Consider the following 25,165-nt stretch of genomic DNA (forward strand, 5'->3'; position numbering starts at 1 on the left):
AAGTTTCTGGAATCCAAAAAATATTTACGTAAATCGTACGTTAAAATAAAGAAATGTAACTTTATAAAAATGCTAAATCGTTTCTGTCTTTCTCCAATGTTATGATTCTATTTTATTTATTTATTTTTAATCGAAGTTTGAGCTTTAAGATAAATGGCGCTTTTATTAAAATTATGAAGAAGAAAATTATTTAAATCGCAATATTTCCGTTCACTTATCAAAAGAACTATCTGACTTATAATCGTGACAGCAAAAACGAATACTATATAATACTAATAGGCTACTACAGATTATTATAGTAGCTTCTCTCAATGAAGTTTCCTGCGTGTTCTTACGTGGCTAAAGGCAGTTTCGCACAGCCAGCGATTTAATTAATTTATCCAATCGTTACCAAAAGTATTCGGCGATGAGTGCGAAGCGACGTAAAATTGTCTATATAAACTGATCTCTATGATCGCTACTTGTCAAAAATCTATGCCAAAATACAGCAATGAAAATAATGAATGGAATTACAAAAAATAAATAAGACACTAATTTGATTATTTCTCTTATTATTAAAGTTTAAATAGAATCATTTTACGTATTTATGTATCTATCCGTCAAGAAATGAAAAATGAAATAAACAAATGAATGGCGAAATGTTCCTGAATACTACTAAGCAGAATGAATCCGCCATTTTGTTTTCTTTCGATCTTTTTTGTATAAGTTATAATGTCAGTAATGCAACAATTGTTAGTATTAATGATTTTGCATTTAAGATAGTTCGACGGATTGTAATGTCGGTTGGTCAATTTGTCGTTATAACGCCTGGCGAGTATCGTAATATGGTAAACTTTATTGCTATTTTTAGTAGCACCTCACCACTGCTTTTATCTCAAAAATACAACTCTATTTATTGAAGAAAATGAAGAAAAACCGTAACTGAATGAAGGCTATTTTTCCATACAAAGTCTTCACGGTATCGACTTCGTAGGGATCAATGAAAGTTTGAAAGGGGTCGATGAGCAAATTAAATACATATTGCATACGCATATATATTTTAATACTTGTTTAATTATTTAGTAATTATAATCATTTAAAAATTCTTGAAAATACTTTTATTACCATTTTCAAAATTTTACAAATATAAAATAAAAAAGAAATGCATTAACAAATAAAGTATACAGTATATTTATTTAAGGGAATCGATAGGAGAAATTTTTCTTGAAAGGGGTCGATAGGCCTACATGAAGAAGGTTATGAGCCCGAGTTAGTATATTTCTACGTTTGGGTTTGTTGTCAAACCTTTTAAAATTTAAATATTCCTTCGTTTCTTCCACAAATAAATCACGTAAAAACCAGCTAAAACAAGATTAACAAAAACCCTGGAAGTGGAACAGTTTCATACTTTGACACATTTATTTTCGATAATTCTCGTCATTTTTTGGACAATGGCTTTAAAATCCATCGTAAATGACTGTTTTTAGATAATCAAACATACAGGATCTTTATGTACGAGATATAAATCAACTTATTTAAAAATTTTACACTTGTCAATAACCCAAATGCTGAGTCAAGAATACCGATACCGACATGATTAACTTCCTAAATTAAGAAATTAAGTACGACATCCAAGTTTACTTATGTTAACTATACATTTAACATAACCACAAAGACGAAGAACTCCATCGATTTAAATGAATTTAATTTTTAATAGAATATTAATCTGCTGTTTTGTTTAAGTAATGCGAGAACGCAACACTGATTAATAAAGAAATTGAATTTCGAATGAATGGTTTCTTGAGCATAACATCCGCTTTAATTCATTCGGAATATACAGAAAGAAAAAAACCCTGAATGGACTCGCGAAGTCTCCTAAATAACAACCGAAGCATATTAAAATGTATCAAACTAGAAAAATGACCTCGTAAATATTTTAACAAATGGACTGAGTATGCTAATCCTATCTAGAACTATAATATTCTAATCTTGCTATAAAAAGTATTGTCCTTTCATCTATTTTTCAGAATTCATTTGTCGTGGGATAATCATTTTTACTTGACCAACATCATGATGATATTGGTCAAGCAATATCAATATGGCTTTGCAAAAGCAACGTGTAATGATCATAAGATTTATTAGTCAAAAAAGTAATAAATTAAATGACTTCTTTTAAAACAACTTTTATTTCTGCCTTTTATTTTGATTCTTCTATATTTCTTTACTGTGAATTCTCGAAGAACTCGAAGCGTGAAGTCTCGAGAAAAACCTTAGGATTTTTTTCCCGACGTTTAAAATACGATATTGGAGGAAATAAAATCCTGATAAAGTCGAGGACCTCGATACAGGATACATCTGAATTTCGAGTGTTTTAAAACATTCAGTTACAACATTAATCGAATACTGTATGCGTGGATATGTTTATTCGGCACAGACGAACGTTTGAAGTGTTTCCAGTTAGCGGCACTCGCACGATGATAGGCCCGTGACTGGGATTTGGATCAATCCAAATAATTCAAGGATTTGAATTTGGATTCATAGGAAAATTTATGCAGCACATGGCCGATCTACCACGTGCTAGCTTTCTATGGGAAAGCCCCTACTTAGGTAACAACTTAGTAAGACAGGTGAAGAAAACCCCGAAGATACCGGGTTGATTAGGAGCGAACTCACAACCAACTGAAGAGCGAAAAGATCTCTTCCATTATGTGTATTCTTAATACGCTATAGATTTTCGCTTAATGCAGTACTTTTAAGGAACGTACTGTATCTTACCACGTTAACTGAGGACTGCATATACTTAATCTCGATAAATTTAACTGTAGAATAGTTTACACATTAAAGTTTTGTCATGTTTTACGTTTTCTTCCTCCACGAAATCATTCAAAAGCTCGGTTCAATTAGTTATTTACATGAAACAAATTCCAAACTGATAAACTATGAAATGGTTCTGGAAATTCAAAAACTTAAAGATAGCAATTTAGTCACATTGTGAAGCTAGTTGAACCGATAATTGGCATGGAAAATTGTCCTGTTAGTGTCCGGAGGGCGAAATGAAAAAAAAAAAATTGGAAAAATATTTAAAATCTTATAAAAGTTATAAAAATAAATTTACAGAGTAAATTTGCTATTGTCGGCCGGTTGGCCACTCTACAAGGAGCGATACCCAAACTACGCTCCAGGGCCAAATCCGATTCGTGGCACACTTTAATTTGACCCTTAAACATATTTGACAGATGACTGTTTGTTCTGGCAATTTCGCTCTTCAATCGAGACGTTTGGGCACCCCCGCGGTACGGTATCATTCTACAGCCATATAAAATCTACAGCCATTATGAAGTCCGGAGGATTCGAATCCTGATAAAATCAGGATTCGAATCCTCCGGACTTCATAAGTTATCGTCAGTAAGAATCCAGGCACCATTCTTCGTTCCTTCACCCACATTGACTCCCGTTGCGAGTAATAGGCGAAATTATTGCGGGCCGTTTAGCCTCAATGCGATGCAACCACGCGTAGACTGGTGATCGATCGAGCATAAATTCCATTTTATGATACTTTCTGCAGCTTTCTGTTATTGGAAAAGCACATTCATTTAGCATTTATTAAAAGGGTTTATTTTTGATACTTCTGAAGCAAATATTTCTTATTTGCTTAACGAATCCATAAAGTTTTCAGCATAGAACGTGCAAGCGTTTTACGAAAAGTATAAATATAAATAAAAACAGTTTTTTTTTTTTTTTTAAACTCTTTCCGCCCTGTGGCACTAAGAGGGCCTCTTTTAGTAGGCCCATTATGGGTTCGGCCAGGTCCACAATGGGGCGACCGGGTGGTGAGGGACGGGGCCCGACACATATTTTTGATACTTCTGAAGCAAATATTTCTTATTTGCTTAACGAATCCATAAAGTTTTCAGCATAGAACGTGCAAGCGTTTTACGAAAAGTATAACTATAAATAAAAACAGTTAGCGAGACACGGTTTATTTTGCTATTATTACGTAAATGTAAACACAATTTATTAATACCAATACAAAACTGATCGGTACTTCTTAATAATATACCTCGTAGTATTATTACCAAAATTAAAACGGTAATTACATTACAATTACAGAACAAAAATTAACGAATTACTCTAACAGCAATAGTATATTAATAAACAAAGTCTTAAACTTTTTAATATATTATTTATGCTCTTTGATTCATATTTTGAATGTAAAAGAATTACAGTATTTGATTAAGCGAGTAATTAGTAATTTATTCTTTCGGCAAAACTTTGTCAACTATCTAACGGAATAGAGTGAATTTTTGATGCCTAAGCTACAAATTAAATTGATTTTAAACGTAGGAATGTACGATTAATGTATAAAGAAGACAAAAATTAATTAATCTTATTACGAATTGGGTCAGTTTTATGTATAAAATCAATATTCGGCAGTAACGAATGCGAACTAATAAATTCGTATTGGTATCTAGCTATAATTTAAAGAGAATTCCTAATATTGTTACAGCAGAAAATTGAAATTTTCGACATTTCTTATTTTAATTGGAAGCAGAAGGGTGAATGACTTCCAAGTTCGTTAAGTCAAAGCCAAGGTGTCCGAAAAATCCGAAAGGACAAAGGATTTTACGCTTAGTCTCAATACCTAAACGTATAGTGAGCGGATCATTACATATAGTCGTCGTCTCCTCTGTATTTATTATCGTCATCAGAAACAAGGCTAGCTTATTTTCTGCTGCCCTTAACTGCGTGTACGGTTAATTAAATTCTAGGAACATAATTCCATCGAGGATGTTACATACCATTTCGAACTTAATAAGGAAATCACTTCCTAATGTTGGGTGTCGGGGATTCCCCGATCGACCGTTTTATCTATCCGAGAATCTTGGAAGCACCTTCGCGGCTCGTTACATTAAAAGCCACCTAACAAATCTTTTCCAAAAAAGGAACGCTTTCCTTCAATTATTCCCTGAGTTTCTTTGAATGTGAACAATACACACTTTATATTTATTGCACGAAATACTTTAATCCTATTGTAAAATTTTCAGAGTAACGATCTAAAAATATAATGATCCGATAAATTTCAGTTCCGGATTCGAGGGTGGACCAAATATGCGCACGAAATCATTCCGAAATTCTTTTCCAAGAAATTAAATTTTATATTGGTATGATATTCCAAGTTTATAATTAAAATACATCGAATTAATGGGCGAAATCCATAAAATGCAGTTTATTTCTTATTATAAATCACATCAGTAATATTTGCATAGATTAATTATCGAAGCCCCCTTTACATACGAAAAATGGATTTAAAATGTATGATTTACTAGAAAACAATATTAAAATTTTACTAAATTAATACTCATTTTTCATTCAACAGCTGAAGTATTTCTTATACAAAAATATTTTAAAATATTAACATTCTGATTATTTTTTCTCTATCAAAAAGAACATATTATTTTGTTCAAATTTTATTTTATGACAAAAACATTCCACATTTAACTCAGAATATGAACCAATAGACTACTTACTTGAACTTATTTTTAAAATCAAAATCTGTCTTAATCATTGAACAAAGAAACTTGAGCTATTGCAGTATTCTGCAAACCCTTATTGATACCAGCCAATTTTGTCTTTTATGTGTTAGTCTGAGGATTGCTTGTTTATTTTTTCTGTTTGTATATTTTTGTTTTTGAAATTTCTTTTTGTGATCCATTTAGAGGTTGAAACTTATATTTTGAGTACCCTTGATCTAACACACTTTTTTAATGTTCCACATATAAATTCTTCCAAAAAACAAAATCTTATGTTACTACAAGAAATAATTATTAAATTCAATGGAAAATACAAATAAAATACCTTTCTATAAATTCTAAAATAATGTATCTTTTACAGTTTATAAAAAAGCATTGTACTTCTGATAGTAATATGTCATTACATCATAAAAGTTTTATTAAAGAACTTTATAATCCTTCTTAAACTGAAAAAAAATTATTAGCTTGGATTAAAAATAAAGAATTAATAACCTTCTCCTTTCTTACTGAAAAGCTTATTACTTGCATAATAAAGATTCTTTATTATGGAAGTGATTACACAAGATTATCCTTGACTGCATGAATATTAATTGACTGCAAAAAGAATCATTTAAAATATTTAACATCAAATATTCTTAATATTATTCAAAATGAGTAAAACATAACATTAATAGTTATTATTTTAAATTTTGTTTAAACCATCAACTTAATTTTATTTGTATAAAATTATTTATAACATATAAATTAAATTAAAATTGATTAATTGGACATTTGATAGTTGCACAATTCATATAAATTATTTGTTTAAATCTATAAACAAATTAAAATTAAAATATTTTACAAAACACAGAAATTTTATAATCAGTAGGAACTCAAAATAAGATCAATCAATAAGTAGTTAATATCAAGTATTTTATTTTGAAATACTCTACTACAATATTTAAAATTAGAAATTTATTGCTTTTCAAGCAATTTATAAGCTGTTATCTAAAAAAGATTAGATTGAAAATTGTTTTAAAAAGCAATAATTTTATAAAATTTATTGCTTTTTAAAACAATATTTCAAGCTAATCTAAATATTTGCATTTCAACGTAGAACAAGTGATATTAAGGGACACACACAGAAACTGCTTACATGAATGCATCCGCAACACTGAATGCACTAAGGCTCCCAGCGGATTTTTGGAGAAGACTCAAACAAGGGTTACATGTAGGGGAGAGCGGGGCTAAAAGTTCCCGGGGTAAGTTGTTCCGATTGAAATAGCTCCACAAGGAAAAAATATATATATAATTAGTAAATACGTCATGAAATCGAACGTTTCTGCGCACCGACGGCAGCTATCTTAATCAGGCCAGTGACGTCCGGTACATTGGAAAGAGAGCCTGTACGTCGCTGATCCACATAAGTAAATATTTTCGTGTTTGATATTTTTGGTATATCTGGCGAATTTAAATAATTAGCGATTAGTTGTTTGGTATTTTTATTCAAAAATATATCGAGTATCTTGATATACTACGCTAAAACTGTATATGTCTCGTAACCTAATCTAGTAGCTGCTGTTTTGAACCCATGTGCTATCGGGGCTAGATGTTCCCTTCTTTGGGGGCATGTTGTGACCTTGGAACAACTTGCCCCAGTTCATCTGTACCGGTAATGCAGTAAAAATAATGTTTTTTTTTTTCCTTTTGCAGTATGCGGACTTATATTCGAAAAGCAACACGGGGTTCTGTATCTCGGGAGTTGATGCAAAGAGCTGCAGATGCAGTTATTAAAGATGGTTAAAAAATAAAAACTGTTGCCAGAGAATTAGATATTTGTCATATGACGTTATATAGATTTGTAAAGAAGTTGAAACCTGGAGTAGAAAACACTGCGATTGGCTACAAAAAAGTAAAATTGGTCTTTATTGAAGAACAGGAAAACAAGTTAGCAGAGTATTTGTTAAATGTAAGCTTTACTGACTAAAGACAAATCTTGGATCAGTCAGGGTCATCGAGAGTTGTAAATTTGCCTGCAACTTCTGGTGTTATACAAGAACTTGGAAAGAATGTTCTTTTCTCCCCTTTTCTTTAAGTAAAAGTTATAAATGTTGAAACGTAAAAATGTTTTATTTATAATAAATTTAAGAAAAACAACTAATTATTGATAAGATATTATTGATTAGTCTTTAAATACATACTTAGTTAAATAAATTATTGTTTTTTTACATATTACACCTTCCATAGATCTTGTAACAACTTGCCCCACCCTGTTAACAACTAGCCCCGAACCGGGGTAAGTTGTTACTTTCCGACTTTAGGTATTGTATTATTAATTATAAAAAAAACTTACAAAAAATCAACCCCAAAAACTGTATTTATAGCAAAGTTAGATATATTACTAAATTTTAATCTTTTAATACTTATGCTAGAATTATGTTTCCTTAACAAAATATAAGGTTGATTAAAAAACGGAACTTGTAGCCCCGCTCTCCCCTATAGCTAATTCTCCATTGACTGGAATACTCAAACTAAGTAAGGCAACTGTCTAAGTGATATTAATTAAATATTGATTGTTCTTATTCTGAAGATTTTGTTTTAATGTATTATTATAAATTAAAGTAAAATATCACATTAAAAATAAAAAAAATATAGTAGTACTTTCTCAAAAAGAATCATTAACATATAAATTGCTCCTTCCTGTAAATTAAAATATTTTTCTAAAATTAACGATTGTCTTATATGATGAGTATAAAATGTGAACGTTTATTGTAAATGATAAATAAGTAAAACAATGCTTGTAAGTTTTTAAAATTAAGCCAGGACGATTTAATTTACAATAAAGAAAATAACTTTCCCTAGTAGACAATACATATATAATGTGTCTATATACAATCAGTCCTTTCTCACGCAGATGAACTATTTTACATTTGGAGGCGAACAAGAAGCCTCAAATAAAACATCAACTCTGCTGTGGAATTGTCTTATCCCTCATCTGTGTGAGAAAGCACCGGTTGTATATAGACACATTATGTATGTATTGTCTACTAGAGAAAATTATTTTCTTTATTGTAAATGCTTGTAATGATTGCTATGAACCACTTATCATAATTCCAGTTGGCTACCTCAACTATCAATAATTCCTTTTAAAACTTAAGTTTAGTAAACTTATTTAACTTATATTAATCTGTATTAAATAATGAAAGTTTAGTATGAACACTCTCCAGCAGCTAAGCTGACACATCAATCATATATTATTGATACTACAGTGGGTGATCGGTTAATGAACATAATTCGTTCCAAGACTTCGTTTGCTATCCGAATTGTTCATTAACTGATTATCAATTTACCTTAGGTTTTTATGGGAATTTGATTTATTTGTTTTGGAGACACCAAAAAATAAAAAATATATACTTTCTTACTACAATTATTTTATATGTAATAATAAAAATACATGCATACACAGTCTTGCATTTTTAATAGTCATTTTTTTCCGTTTGTGGGTGTTAAAGAATCTGTCTAATGTCAATTGCTTTTCTCTCTGCTTCAGGATTTTTTAGAAGTAATTAATAGCATTGTATTGTAGAGATCCCCAAGCCTATTAACCTCAACCTGGTTTGGATGCCATTCTAAGACCATTGTTCTGACATCCTCCCATTTCTTTAAAAGATCTTTAATATCAGATATCGACATTAATCATCTTTTTCAGAAGAAAACATAGCTCACTGAGTTTTTTGGTGTTTCTCACTCATGAGTTCTTGGCGTTCTTCTGTCGTCAGATCCATTTCAGGTTCCACTATGAGTTCTTCAATGTTCTTCATTTCTCAGATGTGACTTTTGTTACTCCTTAATCTGTTTGAGTCTTCTTGATTATACTGTATCTTTCTTAGATAAGATTGAACTGCGGCCTATTGTAGACCTGTTCAAGCCATACTGCCCAGAAACATCAAACATCTGCCCACTCTCTACCTTTGCTATTATACTCTCACCTTTCAAAAATAAAAACCGACGCAAAACTTAACGAGTGCCCACCCAACAGTCTCATGAATACTATAAAAGAATTGTTTCTGTCAGAAAAATAAATGGTTGGAATTACAAGGGAGAGTTTCAAAGTTCGGAGGAATACTATTCCATCAGTATATACTGGGTTGAGCGTCAATGTCGATGTCTCCTGCTCTCCAAAAAGTTTTGAATTGTTGCCTGAAGACAAGGGAAGACCAATCGATATTCATTATTTTACGTCGCTTCTTCTTGTGTTTGTTCTGTGAGGTGTTCATAATTTGAACATAAAAATCTTTGGCGAAAGTGTTCGTTATCCAATTTGTTCATTAACCGAACTTTTCATTACTGATCACCCACTGTATATTAAAATAGAATATCAATATAAAACCATTTTCATTAATTTTTACATCAGTATTAGTAATAAACTGAAAAAAAATCAAATAAAATTCTAGAAAAATTTATTTAATTTTGAACAAATATAGTAAGAAATCTTATGAGAGATAAAGGAGAGAGAAAAAAATAAAATTCATACTAACCCAATTACATAAGAAAATTTTGTATTTCTTACAAGAAAAATGAATTAAACTAATTCAGAACACAAACAAACAAAAATATTTCAATAAAAAACATTAAACTGATTGCTCCTCTTTTATTTCTATTTAGTTATCTGGCAGAATTGAACAAAATTATGCATAATGTACAACAATTTCCTATACAAGTGAATCACTCAAATATTTTTCAATAAAACTTAAATAAAAAATATACCTTTAAATCACCAGAAGATTTATATCTAGATGAAATTTTTCATATTTATTTTACTCATATTTGTCAAGTGATTTAATCATATCAATGACTGGTAAAGTTGAATCAGTTGGGGCACTCTTTAAAAACACCTACAAAAATATGTAATTATCTTTTATTAGGTACATATTCACATTATAAGAAAATTTTTAACAGTAATGTTAATTACACACTAAATACACACAAAACCAATCAGATTTTGGCTAACTCGGGTATGTTCTGTATTTGTTATATATGTTAATCATGTAAAGAATACAGTTTTAAAAGATTAATAAAAACAGATTATTTTACAAAAAAGCTTGCTTTAAAACTTGACATTTCTTTTTTATAACTTATAAATAATACCCAGTGTATTTTGCTTTTAATGTATTATGTTGTCAAAAATAATTAGACAATTAATTTATCAAACAAACTAATATGTATGTTAATGAAATTTTCTATATACAATGTTACAAAATTCAAATGCCGTAATTATGAAAAATTGATGAAGTTTATGTGGTTGTCAAATTTACACTCTTTTTCAAAAAAATAAGCAGGAAAATGAAAATCAGGCACAAATCAGAAACTACTCAGTGGTGTAGCAAGGGGGGTGCAAGGGGGTGTATCATGCACTGGGTGCCAAAATGGTCTCCATTTTGGCACCTGGGCCATATCATGTGCCGGGGCACCCAAATGGTCTCCAATACAAACTGTGTGTGTCTCTGGAGGGGGGGAGAGGGGTGCCAATAAAGTGTCGGGTGCCAGTTATGTTCGCTACGCCACTGAAACTACTGCAGCAATTTATTCAAATTTCACAGCAATATAGAAGAGAATTCTGATTATTATTAGCATATAAAAAAGAGTTTTGAATATATAATGTGACATTCAGAAAAAAATTAAAAAACTGAACAAAATGACAGGCCATTGTTGTGAATGAAATATGTTCGTCAATAAGGAATACACTTCCACTAATGCAGAGTGAACAACAATGATTCACAACCAATTGTGGCTGCATAAAGTTAAACATATGAATTAATGATTTTGTCCTGATATCTTTGGCTCATTACACAGAGATCAGAATGTCCACTTAAGGAAATCCCAGCCCATACAAGGACACCACCACAAGAAAAAAATGCTACTGAATGATGTTAATTTGTTGATACTGTGTAACAGTCTCTCCACACAAAAATCTGTCAATCGTCTGACTGCAAAGTGAATTGTGACTCATTAGTGAACAGGACATTGCTCCAATTGTCTATACTCTATAGTCCAAGTGACATTCCTTAAACTGTTATAGACGGTTCTTGGCTTTGCAGAGAATGGAATACAAATGTCTGCCCTTCATACATAAAAGTCGTGTGTATCATCTCTTTCTTACAGAGACAGCCTCTTTGTAGCTGCAACAGGGCTTGAACTTAATGCAGGTGCTGTTGCCTGAGTATTGCATCTGACCAATACTCCAATACCAATAATGCTAAGTAGTGGTCACAAGAAGACTATAGCAATCTGAGTTTGGCTTTCTGCTTACTGTTCAGGTGATATGAATTGGGTCCACAGGTACAAAATCACAGAATGGTGAACTCTGAACAATTGAACAACTCAAATAGATTGATTAGATTCTAACCTATCAAAGGTTCACCATTTTTGATCATGACCTAAATGTCTTCTTTGGGACATGGTGCACAAACAGGGTATTTTGGAATGTCACAATCACATCTATACTTAAAGTACCAAAGCACAGAACAAAACACCTGTTTTAACCAATAGACTGATTTGCATATTTTGAACAGAACCAATATATATTTTATGTTTTGATATTTACATGCCATACTCAAAATATACATGTACCATCCAATAAAATTCACAAATTCACTCCTTACATGAGAATTTGCATTGTTTTCTTATATTTTGGATTGGACATACTTGATGACCATGTTCAATAAATTAAAGTCAAAAATATCCAAATGTCATACATGTTGTTTGCACAGACATTGTTATCCACATATAAAATTCCAAAGTATCACTTCTATAATATAGTCATCAACCATTCCTAGCAAGTTTCCATTCATAACAAAAACAGACTTCTAAGCCAAATATCATCTCAAAAAAATAATGTACAAAACATTTAAATTGTGTTGTATTTAATATTCTTGGATGTGAAACTATACATGTACTACAGATTAAGTCAGGGCATTTTACCTTTTTTCAATTTCAGAACCAAACTGTACTTTTGATCTTTAGTCCTGGGCTGGATAAGTAGTTATGAGTGTGGGGAAAACAAGACATTTTAAATTCTTAATTAAATTTACAGAGTATAGCTGGACAACAACTATACATTAATTTCACTCACAATATAATTCAGTCAATAACACAGTCAAATGTCAATATAACATCTTAATAATTAGTGCTTTCGTCATAAAGTGTCAATGAACATTTACAAATAAACTGTCTCCGTAAATACTGAATAAAGAATCCCTGAGCCTATTAATTACTAAATGTACAATTTTGTGTTGTAAATGACATTGTTATCATCAAATTATGACTTACAAACTTTGAAACTTAAAACTTGTATGTAAGACCTCATTACTGACACAAATAATTCTTATTGTTTGAACTACATCAATTTCACAATTTCAGAGGTAAATAAATAATGTTGAAAACCAAGATTTGAATGTACAGCTGTCAAAAACAGCAAATCCATCCATTGTAGGAATACATCAGTCACAAAACTTTTAACAGAGAAAAATATTGATGAATGAAGTATAAAAACAAAAGACAAATCAAAACACATTGAGATAGAATTTTCTGTCAAAAGTAAAGAAGTCTCGATCTATATTACTGTAAATATGGCTGCATGTCCAAAAAACTCCACATTTATGCACAGTATTTTGACAAATGCATCAAAATATGATTGTTTGGCTCCTACAATGTGCAGAGCAAATGTAAAGCTGAGTAGTATACAACATTGAAATTCCACTTCTGCTTACAAAAAAACATGAATATTATAAAATGTTAAAACAACAATATAGCAATAATGTTCTTTTATGATCCACAATATTTCAACAGTTCAAGGCATTCTCTGAAAACTGAAAATTAACTTCCAAGCAGACACTTCAAGAGACAGGTTAAGCAGAATATTGACTGAAGAAATCATTAACGTTGAATGTCATTTTCCAAGATGACTGCAAAGTTACCATTGATGAATTTTATAACAGTTAAACATTTTTCCTGAGAACATATCTACAATTTTGTATCTTGGATTTTATATATATCTTGGGTTTTTTTAATCCAGAAACTAAAATTTATTTCATAAATAATATATGAATTTTATGCCATTCTTCACTTTCAGTTTTTAAATAGTTCATAATTTACCACTACAGCAGAAATTATATAAATTAAACATTCTGTACATTATTTTTGAAATGAAATATTAAAGAATTTGTTTTTGTTGTTATTTTTTAAAACTTTGTTTTAATTGAATTAATACTTACTTCAAATTTTTCAGGACATGCTTTTTTCATATATAATAAACAATTCCTTGCTTCATTCAAAAGTAATGATTTTACTGAAATGCAAATATTAATTTTTAAATAAACAAATCTATTTTATTAACCTTTAAAAATTATTATTAATAAATAAAATATTTTAATAAGTACAGTACGTTCTTTAATATTAGTACAATGAAATCTGGTTATCATAATTTTATGTAGTGTTTTGGGACTGACTGATTAATTACAAAATAATCCACTTATTATAATGAAACTTTAGCTATTATCATCAATTGTGATAATTACACTTGGGAACAAATAAGAATTCTTACAAAACATATAAATTAAATTTATGTATCCTCAATAAGTCATGTTAGCATACTGTTAGATGTCATCAGTTACTCTAATATTCAGCAAGAACTGATAAAAATATTTTTTTTCTCACATACAGATAAACATGACAAATACATTTTGGACTGAAGTTTATATTACTATCTTTCTTCAATATCGTCCCGTATATTAAAGATACCAATAATTATTAGAATACAATACGATCTTATGTAAAGAAACTCACTTAAAATCAGTTACAGTCCTTTAAATGATAAAGTACAAATGCAACAAATGAACAACTTACTGGAACAATAAACCAATAAATAACACTTAAAAACTTCCAGCAATAAATTCATTTAATAATATCATTTTTGACTATCTTAAATAGCCATCTTCAGTTAAATGAACTCAAACAGAAAGAATGCAGAAAATAGAATACAAGCAATACAAACATTCAAAAGTTCAAATTAAATTCCAATGCAAAAACGCAGTCGCGTATTAGAAAGCATTAAAATGTGCATGTACTATAAATAGTAATAGGAATAATAATAAAACACAACAAAAATATTGCCGCAATACAAGCATATTACAAGATAACCATTATGCATTATGGTAGAATGATTTCCATGAAAGTGGATAAACCATCTGCGTCTCTCTAGTTAATACAATCTGTGCTAATGTGGGCCTTGTACATTTCTAGCTTTTCCAGATGCTTCAGCGCTTGTTTGTTGTTCGTGGCCCTAATGATAGAGGCTTTGTCCCAATGCACGTTGACATCCTGATGTTTAGCGAAAGCCGCTAGCACAGTACTATCCATGCACTTATTGATGGAGTATTTATGCTCCTTAATTCTCTGCCTTAAATGCTGCATAGTTGCACCACCGTATACAAGATCCGAATTAAAGCGAGAATCCCTAAAGGTATACTATATACCCGTCTTAGAATTCTGGTTTTCTTTTTTCTTGTCGTTTCTTAATATTCTATATACCGTAGGATTACGTCGATACAACAATGTTAAGTTATTATTTCTGGTGACTTTCTTAACCAACGTGTGCAAGAAAGGTAGACAATTGAGAACCACCTTTCTTTCTTGATCCATAGGAGGATGCTGTCGATTTTTTGGCTTCCGAAATTTAGTGATAAGCCCATCAATTTCTTTACTTAGGTATCCCTGCTGTAATGCTGTAATATGAATGTAATTTAATTCTTTATAGGTATCAACTACACTGGTGCAATGCATGTAAGCACACTTGATCCACGAATGAAATGCTGCATATTCTTTCAATTCCTAGGAATTTTAAATATGCAACATTTCATTCGTGGATCAAGTGTGCTTACATGCATTGCACCAGTGTAGTTGATACCTATAAAGAATTAAATTACATTCGTACTACAGCATTACAGCAGGGATACCTAAGTAAAGAAATTGATGGGCTTATCACTAAATTTCGGAAGCCAAAAAATCGACAGCATCCTCCTATGGATCAAGAAAGAAAGGTGGTTCTCAATTGTCTACCTTTCTTGCACACGTTGGTTAAGAAAGTCACCAGAAATAATAACTTAACATTGTTGTATCGACGTAATCCTACGGTATATAGAATATTAAGAAACGACAAGAAAAAAGAAAACCAGAATTCTAAGACGGGTATATAGTATACCTTTAGGGATTCTCGCTTTAATTCGGATCTTGTATACGGTGGTGCAACTATGCAGCATTTAAGGCAGAGAATTAAGGAGCATAAATACTCCATCAATAAGTGCATGGATAGTACTGTGCTAGCGGCTTTCGCTAAACATCAGGATGTCAACGTGCATTGGGACAAAGCCTCTATCATTAGGGCCACGAACAACAAACAAGCGCTGAAGCATCTGGAAAAGCTAGAAATGTACAAGGCCCACATTAGCACAGATTGTATTAACTAGAGAGACGCAGATGGTTTATCCACTTTCATGGAAATCATTCTACCATAATGCATAATGGTTATCTTGTAATATGCTTGTATTGCGGCAATATTTTTGTTGTGTTTTATTATTATTCCTATTACTATTTATAGTACATGCACATTTTAATGCTTTCTAATACGCGACTGCGTTTTTGCATTGGAATTTAATTTGAACTTTTGAATGTTTGTATTGCTTGTATTCTATTTTCTGCGTTCTTTCTGTTTGAGTTCATTTAGCTGAAGATGGCTATTTAAGATAGTCAAAAATGTTATTATTAAATGAATTTATTGGTGGAAGTTTTAAGGTGTTGTTTTTTAAAGTACAAATTTCATAAATCTATCAAAAGACTTACTAAAAACATTCTGAATTGCATTTTGTTAGATTTAAATATAAATAATTGCACAAAAATATACATAAATATATATAAAACTTATAAAAGTTCTAGTGGAAAGCTTAGCATAAGTGCCTTGTATGCTTTAATTTAGTTTATGATGTCATTAAAGATATCATATCATTTACTACTAATTTGAACACCTTCAGATAGATTTAACAGATCTTTTAGTGTATAACTATAATTATTAAATTCAATACAAGATGGCACTTAATGCCTACCTCTACGACCAAATTAATTAGAATTTAATTATTAATAGTAGAAATAAAATAGCCTGATTCATTATGTTAATCATCTGGCTTTGATTAATAACATGGCTTTGACATGATGTTTATATATATACATCCCTTAACTGTCTGTTTTTGCATTTTATTAATTTTATTTTATATAAAATATGATGAAATTGAATTTAAAAATATCAATATAACTATAATTCTAAAAATTTTTAAAAAGTTAAAATATAGAATATAGTCTCCAAATTAAAATACTCAATCAGTAGTAGTTATATTTTTTAATTCAATTTTAGCTAAATTACAGATCCAATTGAATAATTTAATTTTAAATTTTAAAATATGGTGCTTTTTAGTTTTTAACATGTATAATAATCTAATTATTAATTGACAAAATAATAGAAAAAGTTATAAATATTAATTTGTCAATTCATTACCATTTTAAAAAAACTGATTTTATAATACATTTCATATATAAAATTTAAAAGTTGATATTCCAATATTCCATACTGATTGTATTCTATTTTGAAACAGTTTATAACTGATGTTCCAAAAATGTCACCTGAGGATTACCTATACATTAGAATGAAAACATTAATGTATAAGCAAATAAATGTGTCTCAGCAGCCAAAGGTGTTTAGTGATGATTTTAGTACTTATATATAAATTATTTCATTTATATATGACTTCTTCTACTTAACTGTGAGAAATAATTATAAATATTGGTGTATATCATTTAATGAAAATTTCAATTTGTGTCAACATTAAATGACAAAAGAGAAAAAAATCTGCAAGCAAAACTACAATAGCTCCAAACGAAAGCAAGACAATATCAAAATGCTTAACAAACTGAAAAACATAAAACTTTGCATATAGTGCAAGCATTTCACATAGAATAACAACATAAAATAAAGTGAATGAAAGCACTTCACTTTATTTTATGTTGTTATGTATGTGTGTGTCACTATTATATCAAGAAATATATATTTGACACTATTCTGCAACAGACAGCAGTTAATTTACTAAATAAAAATGAACAACACAGCAATTGTTTGAAATGTACTAAATAAATTTAAAATATGATTATAGCATAAATTGCAATAATACCTTCAATAGATATATCTTCTTCTTCTACTTCATATACACAAATAAGAATATTTTTCATAATTTCTTCCCAATGATAAGGTATTCTGAAATAATAATATATCACGTAATATAATATATCATGGTATCCTCAACTATTAAATATGATGAAATAATTTAGCACTATGTATTTTGCTAAAATTGCTATTATCCATTACAATCAACAATATTTGCCTAATTTTTACAGAAATATGTATTTTAAGAATTGTTTTCTCATCAAATAAAAACCTAAATATTGGTAACAAGTAATCACAATATAAAATTAAGCGTATTGTGATTACTTGTTACCAATATTTGATCTGCCATCAAACAGATCAAACATCTTACATCAGCAAGCTGATGGCTTCTACAAGAGTATGAAAAATTTGATCTTTAAAAAGGAATTCAATTTGATTTGATTACTATAAAGACACTGATCTTTGTTATAGATCTCTAGAATGTGTGTATCTGACAATAATTGACTATATGTATTTTTATTTCATTTTCAACTCAATTAAAGCAATTTATATCATCATTAAGAAAGAATTTTCTCTAAGCATGACCCTTCAGAATAATGTAAAATACTATGACTATATAGGAGCAACATCTACAATGCTTGCTGTTATGCTGACAGAATATCAAAATGATATTTTATACACCAGGTAGAATACCCAATTATCCTATCTGTTTTAAATTTGTAATACTCTAAGAAACTTGGCATCATGTTTACCAAATAAAAATTCATATTTCTGCTAATTAAGAAAGCCACAAATGGGATATGTCTTTGACTCTGTTTAAGTCAGCGTCAGCTCTGATACATTAACAAACAGTATATAGAACACAGTTTTTAAAATAACAACAAACTAAGATAACTAAGATAAAAATATTTTTAAAATTGACATAAAAGGAACATGTGTGATATATTTTTTAAAATACTCAAAATGATAGATAAGATAAAAAGTACACTATAATGGTAATCATAAAATAATAAAATAAAATGTATGTTAAACAATACAGAATCTATTAATAGTTTTTTATTATTTTTATAAGATACATTCTATCAAGTACAGGTTGGAAACTTGCAAAATGTGATAAAGTAATCAACAGTAAAGATGCCATAAGATATCTATATAAAGAGGATATGTATATCTGCTCTAATATTCAAATTAAGAACCTATTTCTATACAGTAGAGCATCGATTATCCGACCCCCGATTAACCGACTTATCGGTTAACTGACCGCGTTTTAGTCGGCAAATTCAAATGTCTGCTAGTGATGTGGCGCTACAATATTTGGTTATGTCTTGGCTACTTTAATATTATTTTTGTTAAATTCTTGCATGTTTTAGCTGGCAGCACTGGCTCGACCATGAAAGTGAGACTAGTATTTAAACCAGGCCTAATACACTATACTAATAATGTATTTTTTCATACTTTTCGGTTATCTGACGAACCCCAGTCCCCAATTAAGTTGGATAATCGATGCTCTACTGTATTTCTCAATTAACACCAAAACACTTTTATTTCTTGTCTCAAGCCCATTGCATAAATGAAGTACTAATTTATGCAGGGCCATGGGTGATCAAACAACATGCTTATTTTAGATTCTATATTTAAAACTCGTTTAGATAGACATGCAATTTCTGCAACCTTGTTTGGATAATGATTTTCTTTTATATTTGGGAAACTACACAGTTTGACATCAAACCAAAAGATAAGCCCATTCTAACCCTCCTATATCACTGGATTGCTTTGTATGAAGTTCTAATAAGAAAAAATTTTAATATTTTAAAATTTGTTTATTTTATTATATAAATTAAAGCCTTATTCATATTATTGTGATTATTTAAATCTTTATAAATACTATTGTATTTTGAAATATACATGTATATACTATATACACTACACCATCAATGTTCATGAACATCATTGTTTGGGAATTTGATCATTCATGATTGGAAATTTATGTACTAAAATTTCAACTTTTGTGAAAAATTTCAACCTTTCAGGAAATGGGAGATTATGAACTGCTATAAACTGGAGCTGGTAACTGTTTAAACTAGATGTTCTAGCAGGCACAATGCTAAAAGATCAATGCTCTCACTCATTCATATGGTATCTGTCATAAGTTATGTTACAGTTTTGTTTATTTTTTCTACTTGGTTTAAGTAAAATGACTTGCAGCACTACAAACAATAGAACAGAATATTTATTTAATAAAACCATTCATTTTTCTGAAAGTTTTTTAAAGCAGCAGTAATACAAAGTCTTGGAACAAATTACAAATTTAATATTGAAAATGGAACTCAAAGTATGAGAATTGTATGTTCATGAAAGATTACTCAGTCCTAATTATTCACAAACCTAGGGGAGTCAGTGTAAATTTGTTTCAATTGATTTATTTTGAAATTCAACTAGTTTAGTTCAATATCTAAAGAAATAAGAATAATTTTATTCCTGTATTTTATGAATTATAATTATTATAATTGAAAACTTAACATCTAAAGAGAAGAAATTATTTTATCAATTTTGTTAAATATACAACTATCTATTTTCAAAAACAAACATAAAACTTAAAAAATTTTATAATTTTTGATTAATTTAAAAATATATTACGATACATTAATACGTAAATAGTAAAAAAATTAAAAACAAATACAATACCTTGGCCAAGCAACAGAAATCAACACTTTTAGCGATAGAAGTGCATTTCTTCTACTCGCTTCTTCTGGTCCATCATATATTAATAAGTATTCTAACAACGTTCTTAAAGTTTGCTATTAATATATAAAATTAATTTCATCATTTTCAATCATATTAAAATATTTTTCAAAAAACTGACTTTTAAAAATTTAAATAACAGTCTACTGACTTAAATAATATTCAATAAAAAAATATCTTATATCAATATCCATATATCACTTAAAATACTGGATATAAAATGATTTGTCATTTCATATCCAATATTTAACCCAATAATTTTTCTGAAAATAATAATATGTCTTCGAAAATGAATTTTAAATTTTTCTTTCAGTAAATATCTTAGTTAATTTGCTTACTTTCATATGATAACATACAGCTATTCCCATTGCATTAATATATTCAGAAATATAAGCAGAATATGCTCTTCGAAATAATATTTTTTGTTCATGCTCCATATTCCACAAAAGTTGTCCATATACTTCATCATAACGATTTGACTATAAATAAAAATAAAACCACCAGTCAAAACTGGTAAACTTGATAACAGCAGCAACTAAAACCAAAAACCAGCATAAAAAAATAACAGAGCTAATGTTTTCACCCGTGTTAAATGGGCATCGTCAGGCTAAATGATGTCGCAGCTGTTAAACCAATAGGGAATTGCTGTACATGTGTCAAGAGGGGAGGTGGCATATGAAAGAGAGAGGAAGGGAAAGAGGATAGGACGTTTACAGTTTTGTAAAATCTCATTGTTTTAATAGCTATGGGGTCATTTAGCAACATTATTTTTAATGCTGGTTTTTGGTTTCAGTTGCTGTTAAATAAATATAAATTAAATAATTCTTTTAATATGAAAAAATACATCAATAAATTATTAGAAATTGTAAATTATCATTGTGCAATGAAAACTAGTTTATTTTTAAAATTGATGCCTTATTTTAGTGAATTGTTTGAATCAAACAATTCAAAATTTATATACCATATTCCTTACTAACTGTTTTGTCTTATCTACCAGATATTTGTTTGGTTAATAATAAATGATATTTTCATTAGTTAATAATAATTTGGTTCTTGAGATGAAGTTGTATGTCCTAAATAGAAAATTAAGCTATTACAAAAGTTTTGAAAAATGTTTGCAGTTACATACAGTATATATCATCTTCTTAAAATATATAGAATAATGACGGATAATTTAATTAGATGTTTTCTTAAATAGGTAGTTTTACTTCATAAAATTTTCAAAAATTCTTTATTTGAAAGCTCTAAATTCAGAATATAAATATGAGAAAAACAAGTTAAAACAATTATAATGTCATTATGTCAAACTTTTCACACTCAAGTGGTTACAATTTTTGTACACCTAGAATAACTGGAGATGGTTGACTGCCATTACTAAATATTGTTTAAATTGTAGGAAATAGTTTTAAGATATATAGGAATATTCAAAAACAACTAGATTATTATGTACATATGCAAAAAGTTAAGATTCACATCTCAATTGCTTATTACTTACTTTAAAGATATCATGCAATTAATAATTACTTGTATTTTTGTAAGTCACTGCGACAATAAATAAAAATGATGACAGTTGGATGGCTAAAGGAAGGAATTAAGGTGCCAGCTTACCACTATGAGAAACTCATGGTCAAAAAATCTCAGGAATTTTTCATGAGTTGTCAGTCCCAGATATGTTAGACCCCATCCTTTGCCATCTGATTGTCTCCATTATAACTCTGGCTGAACCCACATTAGGTATTAAAAAAAAAACAAACAAACATTTTCTTTGTACTTATAGGGCAAAAAACAAATAAATAAAAATGTAGATGTTTCTGTGCAATCCTTCAGAAGTGATTAGCTGGCATTAAAATTTTTTATAAGCAACTGGTGCAACTAATCACCTTACATGCACTGTATACTGTATTTACTCGCATATAAGACAACCTTGCATGTAGGATGAGGTGTGGCTTTAAAAGTCAAAATAAAAGAAAATTAAATTTATTAATACAATTCTAATTTTATTTTGTTTAATCACAAATAAAATATCAAATGCACATAAATGCACACATTGTCCCACAAAAATTACTGGCATTTTAAACTTTAAGAAAAAACCTTGTAAAATTGTCAATATAATTTGTTCATGTAAAATTGGGAACCATTTTTGCCAATTCTTAACAGTCAAATTCTCTCTCTGTCTACATTTACATTAATATTTTAAAAATACCAAAAGAAATTAATTTTCTACAAAAATATTTCAAAATATTTACTCTGAAATCTACTGAAGAATTCTTTGGACTTTTTTCTTGTCCTGAAAGAAATTTCAATAGGCAAGGATGTAAAATATTTATAACTGGAAGTTCAGCAATATATAAGAGATGTTTCAAGGCATCATATACAACATCAGCTTTTCCATTAAGTTTTAATTCACTAGGAGGCTAAAATAAAAAAAATATATATATATATATTAATATATTATTAAATTAAATAATATAAAATAAATAAACTTCTAAAAAAAATGTTTCAGTGAATAAAAATATAACTGATAAATAATTTTTACCATAAAATGTAAAATAATACTAATAAAATATTTTTAATATTCCCTAAAGCAATCGTAATTAAAACAACTGACCTTGAAATAACTTATTGTATAAAACTATAAATATATATATTATGGTAGATGCAAAAGTTTACTTGATTACTAACTGATGATTTTATAGCACAATATTATTGGATACATCAAATATTTAAACTGAAACTATACAAAAGTCAAACAAATACTCTGTGTGCATTTGGTTATTTCCACAAAACAGATTATTTGAATTTATAGCTTTTAAACTGTAAACAAATTGGGTAAGCTCAAATTAATATATAGATAAAACACATTGAACTTTATAAAATCAGAAAACATTTGGAAACATTTTGATAAAATGAATCTCTAAATTTATCCTAAACTATAGTTACATTCTAACAGAAATGTATTTATAAAATAAATAATGCCATTATAATTTATCAACAGCCGCTTCAGATTATCAGTTTAAAGTCACTATTTAAATAATAATATTTTTATAAACAAATTATTTTACAATACATTATTATAAAGTCTAACATATATTCATTAACTGTTAATTTAATAGTACAGTGAAACCTTGATTTAACAGACTAATTTGAGCTGGGGTATCTGTTAAAGCTGAAAGTCTGTTACATAATAAAGTAGGTTTTCTGAATCCATGTGTTAAAAAATTGACAAATTAGTTAGTTTATCCACTTTTACTTATGTAGAAACACTTCTATAATTAAAATTATATATGTATAAGTTTAATTTCACAAAAAAGTTTTCTATATGTGTTATTGCTTACATACTTGATGCAGTTCTGAGACTGTAATAAACAAGTATACAATGTAAATCAAATAAATTAATAAACGATTTTTGGAAAATACACTTTATGAGTGGTGACACTTGACTAAAAAAAAAAAACCTGTTGATTTAATTACATATAAAAAGCATTTTAAAATTAACAGGATATTGATTTTCATATGACATCCAGACCAGAAATTAGTCCTCAGATTTAACAGATTTTGTCTGTTAAATCTGAGGGCCATGAAATTGAGGTTTTACTATAATAATAATGAACTGCTAAAATTCTGGTTACCAAACAGATTATTTAATCAGTTTTCAATCATATGTTTGATCATGTTTAACTTACAAATTATATGGAAGTAAATTGTTTAAAGTTTGAAAAGACTTTTTAAATTTAAAACAATTCTAACCAGAATTTTAGCAGTTGTTTATCATTTACTAGAATTGAGTGAGTTATGCAAAACTTTTATTACCATTCTAGCAATTTAATTTGGGGTATATTTAGCAACATTTCTAGCTAGTTTTTGAGTGCAGGCAGACTGATATTTTGGCTCCACTCTGAATTAATGTGGTGTTTCCTCACCAGAATGTACCAGAGACAACTGAGAGTATAAACAGACAGAAATTTCAAGGAAAAAGGAGGAAGTTACCAAACAGAAGTATAAAAAAGTATGAAGGGCTATTTTAAATTGAGGGCTAGCAATATTTACAATACAAATAAAAATTATAAAAATATTTTATGTAAGCAATACTTATGGAAATTCATTAATAAGTAAATTAAAAGATAACATATTAACTCTCTCTTATAATCTAAAATAAGAGCTTTAATTAATGAAACCCAATTTTGGTGACACTACTCAAACATAGTTGCCTACTTTGCCAATGCCTCAAACCAGCACTGGGTACATGCAGTTTTGAGCTATGCACTGCTGCAGATTATCTGCATTAAATTATGGTACTTAAAATATAAAATTTAATTTAAAATATACATACAACATTCTCTATAATATGATATAAACATTCCAATCCTAACACTTTATTTTCAACAAGATGGTCATCCACAAATATTAATGAAGGTGGCAAAACGTCTGTTAAGTAACAAGAAAGATGTGGAAACTGAAATTACAAATTATGTTTTTACTTATAAAAGTTTATATTTAATTTGAATAAATTATGTACTATACTATTGTAATACAGGAAATCCTCATTAACTCAAACTCAGATAGCTTGAAATCTTGTGAATTCATAACTACTTTTGTCCCAGCCAGGGCCTTTTTTTCTCTATCTCAAAATACAAGTTTGCAAGAATGGGCTACAAATAGACAATTAAGA

At 29.0% G+C, this 25,165-nt stretch overlaps 1 protein-coding gene across 2 annotated transcripts in view; it reads right to left on the reverse strand.

Annotated features, from left to right (window-relative positions):
* The window catches only part of LOC136989614 (TELO2-interacting protein 2-like), a 47,012-nt gene that overhangs the window by 15,173 nt on the left and 6,674 nt on the right, over positions 1–25,165 (reverse strand). Inside the window, exons 5-11 of one of the 2 annotated variants that reach the window (XR_010882933.1) lie at positions 24,827–24,949; positions 22,743–22,910; positions 20,835–20,975; positions 20,440–20,552; positions 17,762–17,844; positions 13,763–13,836; positions 10,257–10,384 (exon numbers count right to left, since the gene is read on the reverse strand). Coding sequence is in view for 1 of the 2 variants with exons in the window: in XM_067287835.1 (XP_067143936.1) it covers positions 10,307–10,384; positions 13,763–13,836; positions 17,762–17,844; positions 20,440–20,552; positions 20,835–20,975; positions 22,743–22,910; positions 24,827–24,949 (780 nt within the window). In the remaining variant the exon portion in view is untranslated. Of the gene's footprint in view, positions 1–10,066; positions 10,385–13,762; positions 13,837–17,761; positions 17,845–20,439; positions 20,553–20,834; positions 20,976–22,742; positions 22,911–24,826; positions 24,950–25,165 lie in introns of those variants that run through there. The other variant, XM_067287835.1, reaches the window with a different exon arrangement.

The sequence above is a fragment of the Centruroides vittatus genome, unplaced genomic scaffold (assembly GCF_030686945.1).
Source record: "Centruroides vittatus isolate TY-2023 unplaced genomic scaffold, ASM3068694v2 contig_13, whole genome shotgun sequence".
Taxonomy (NCBI): domain Eukaryota; kingdom Metazoa; phylum Arthropoda; class Arachnida; order Scorpiones; family Buthidae; genus Centruroides; species Centruroides vittatus.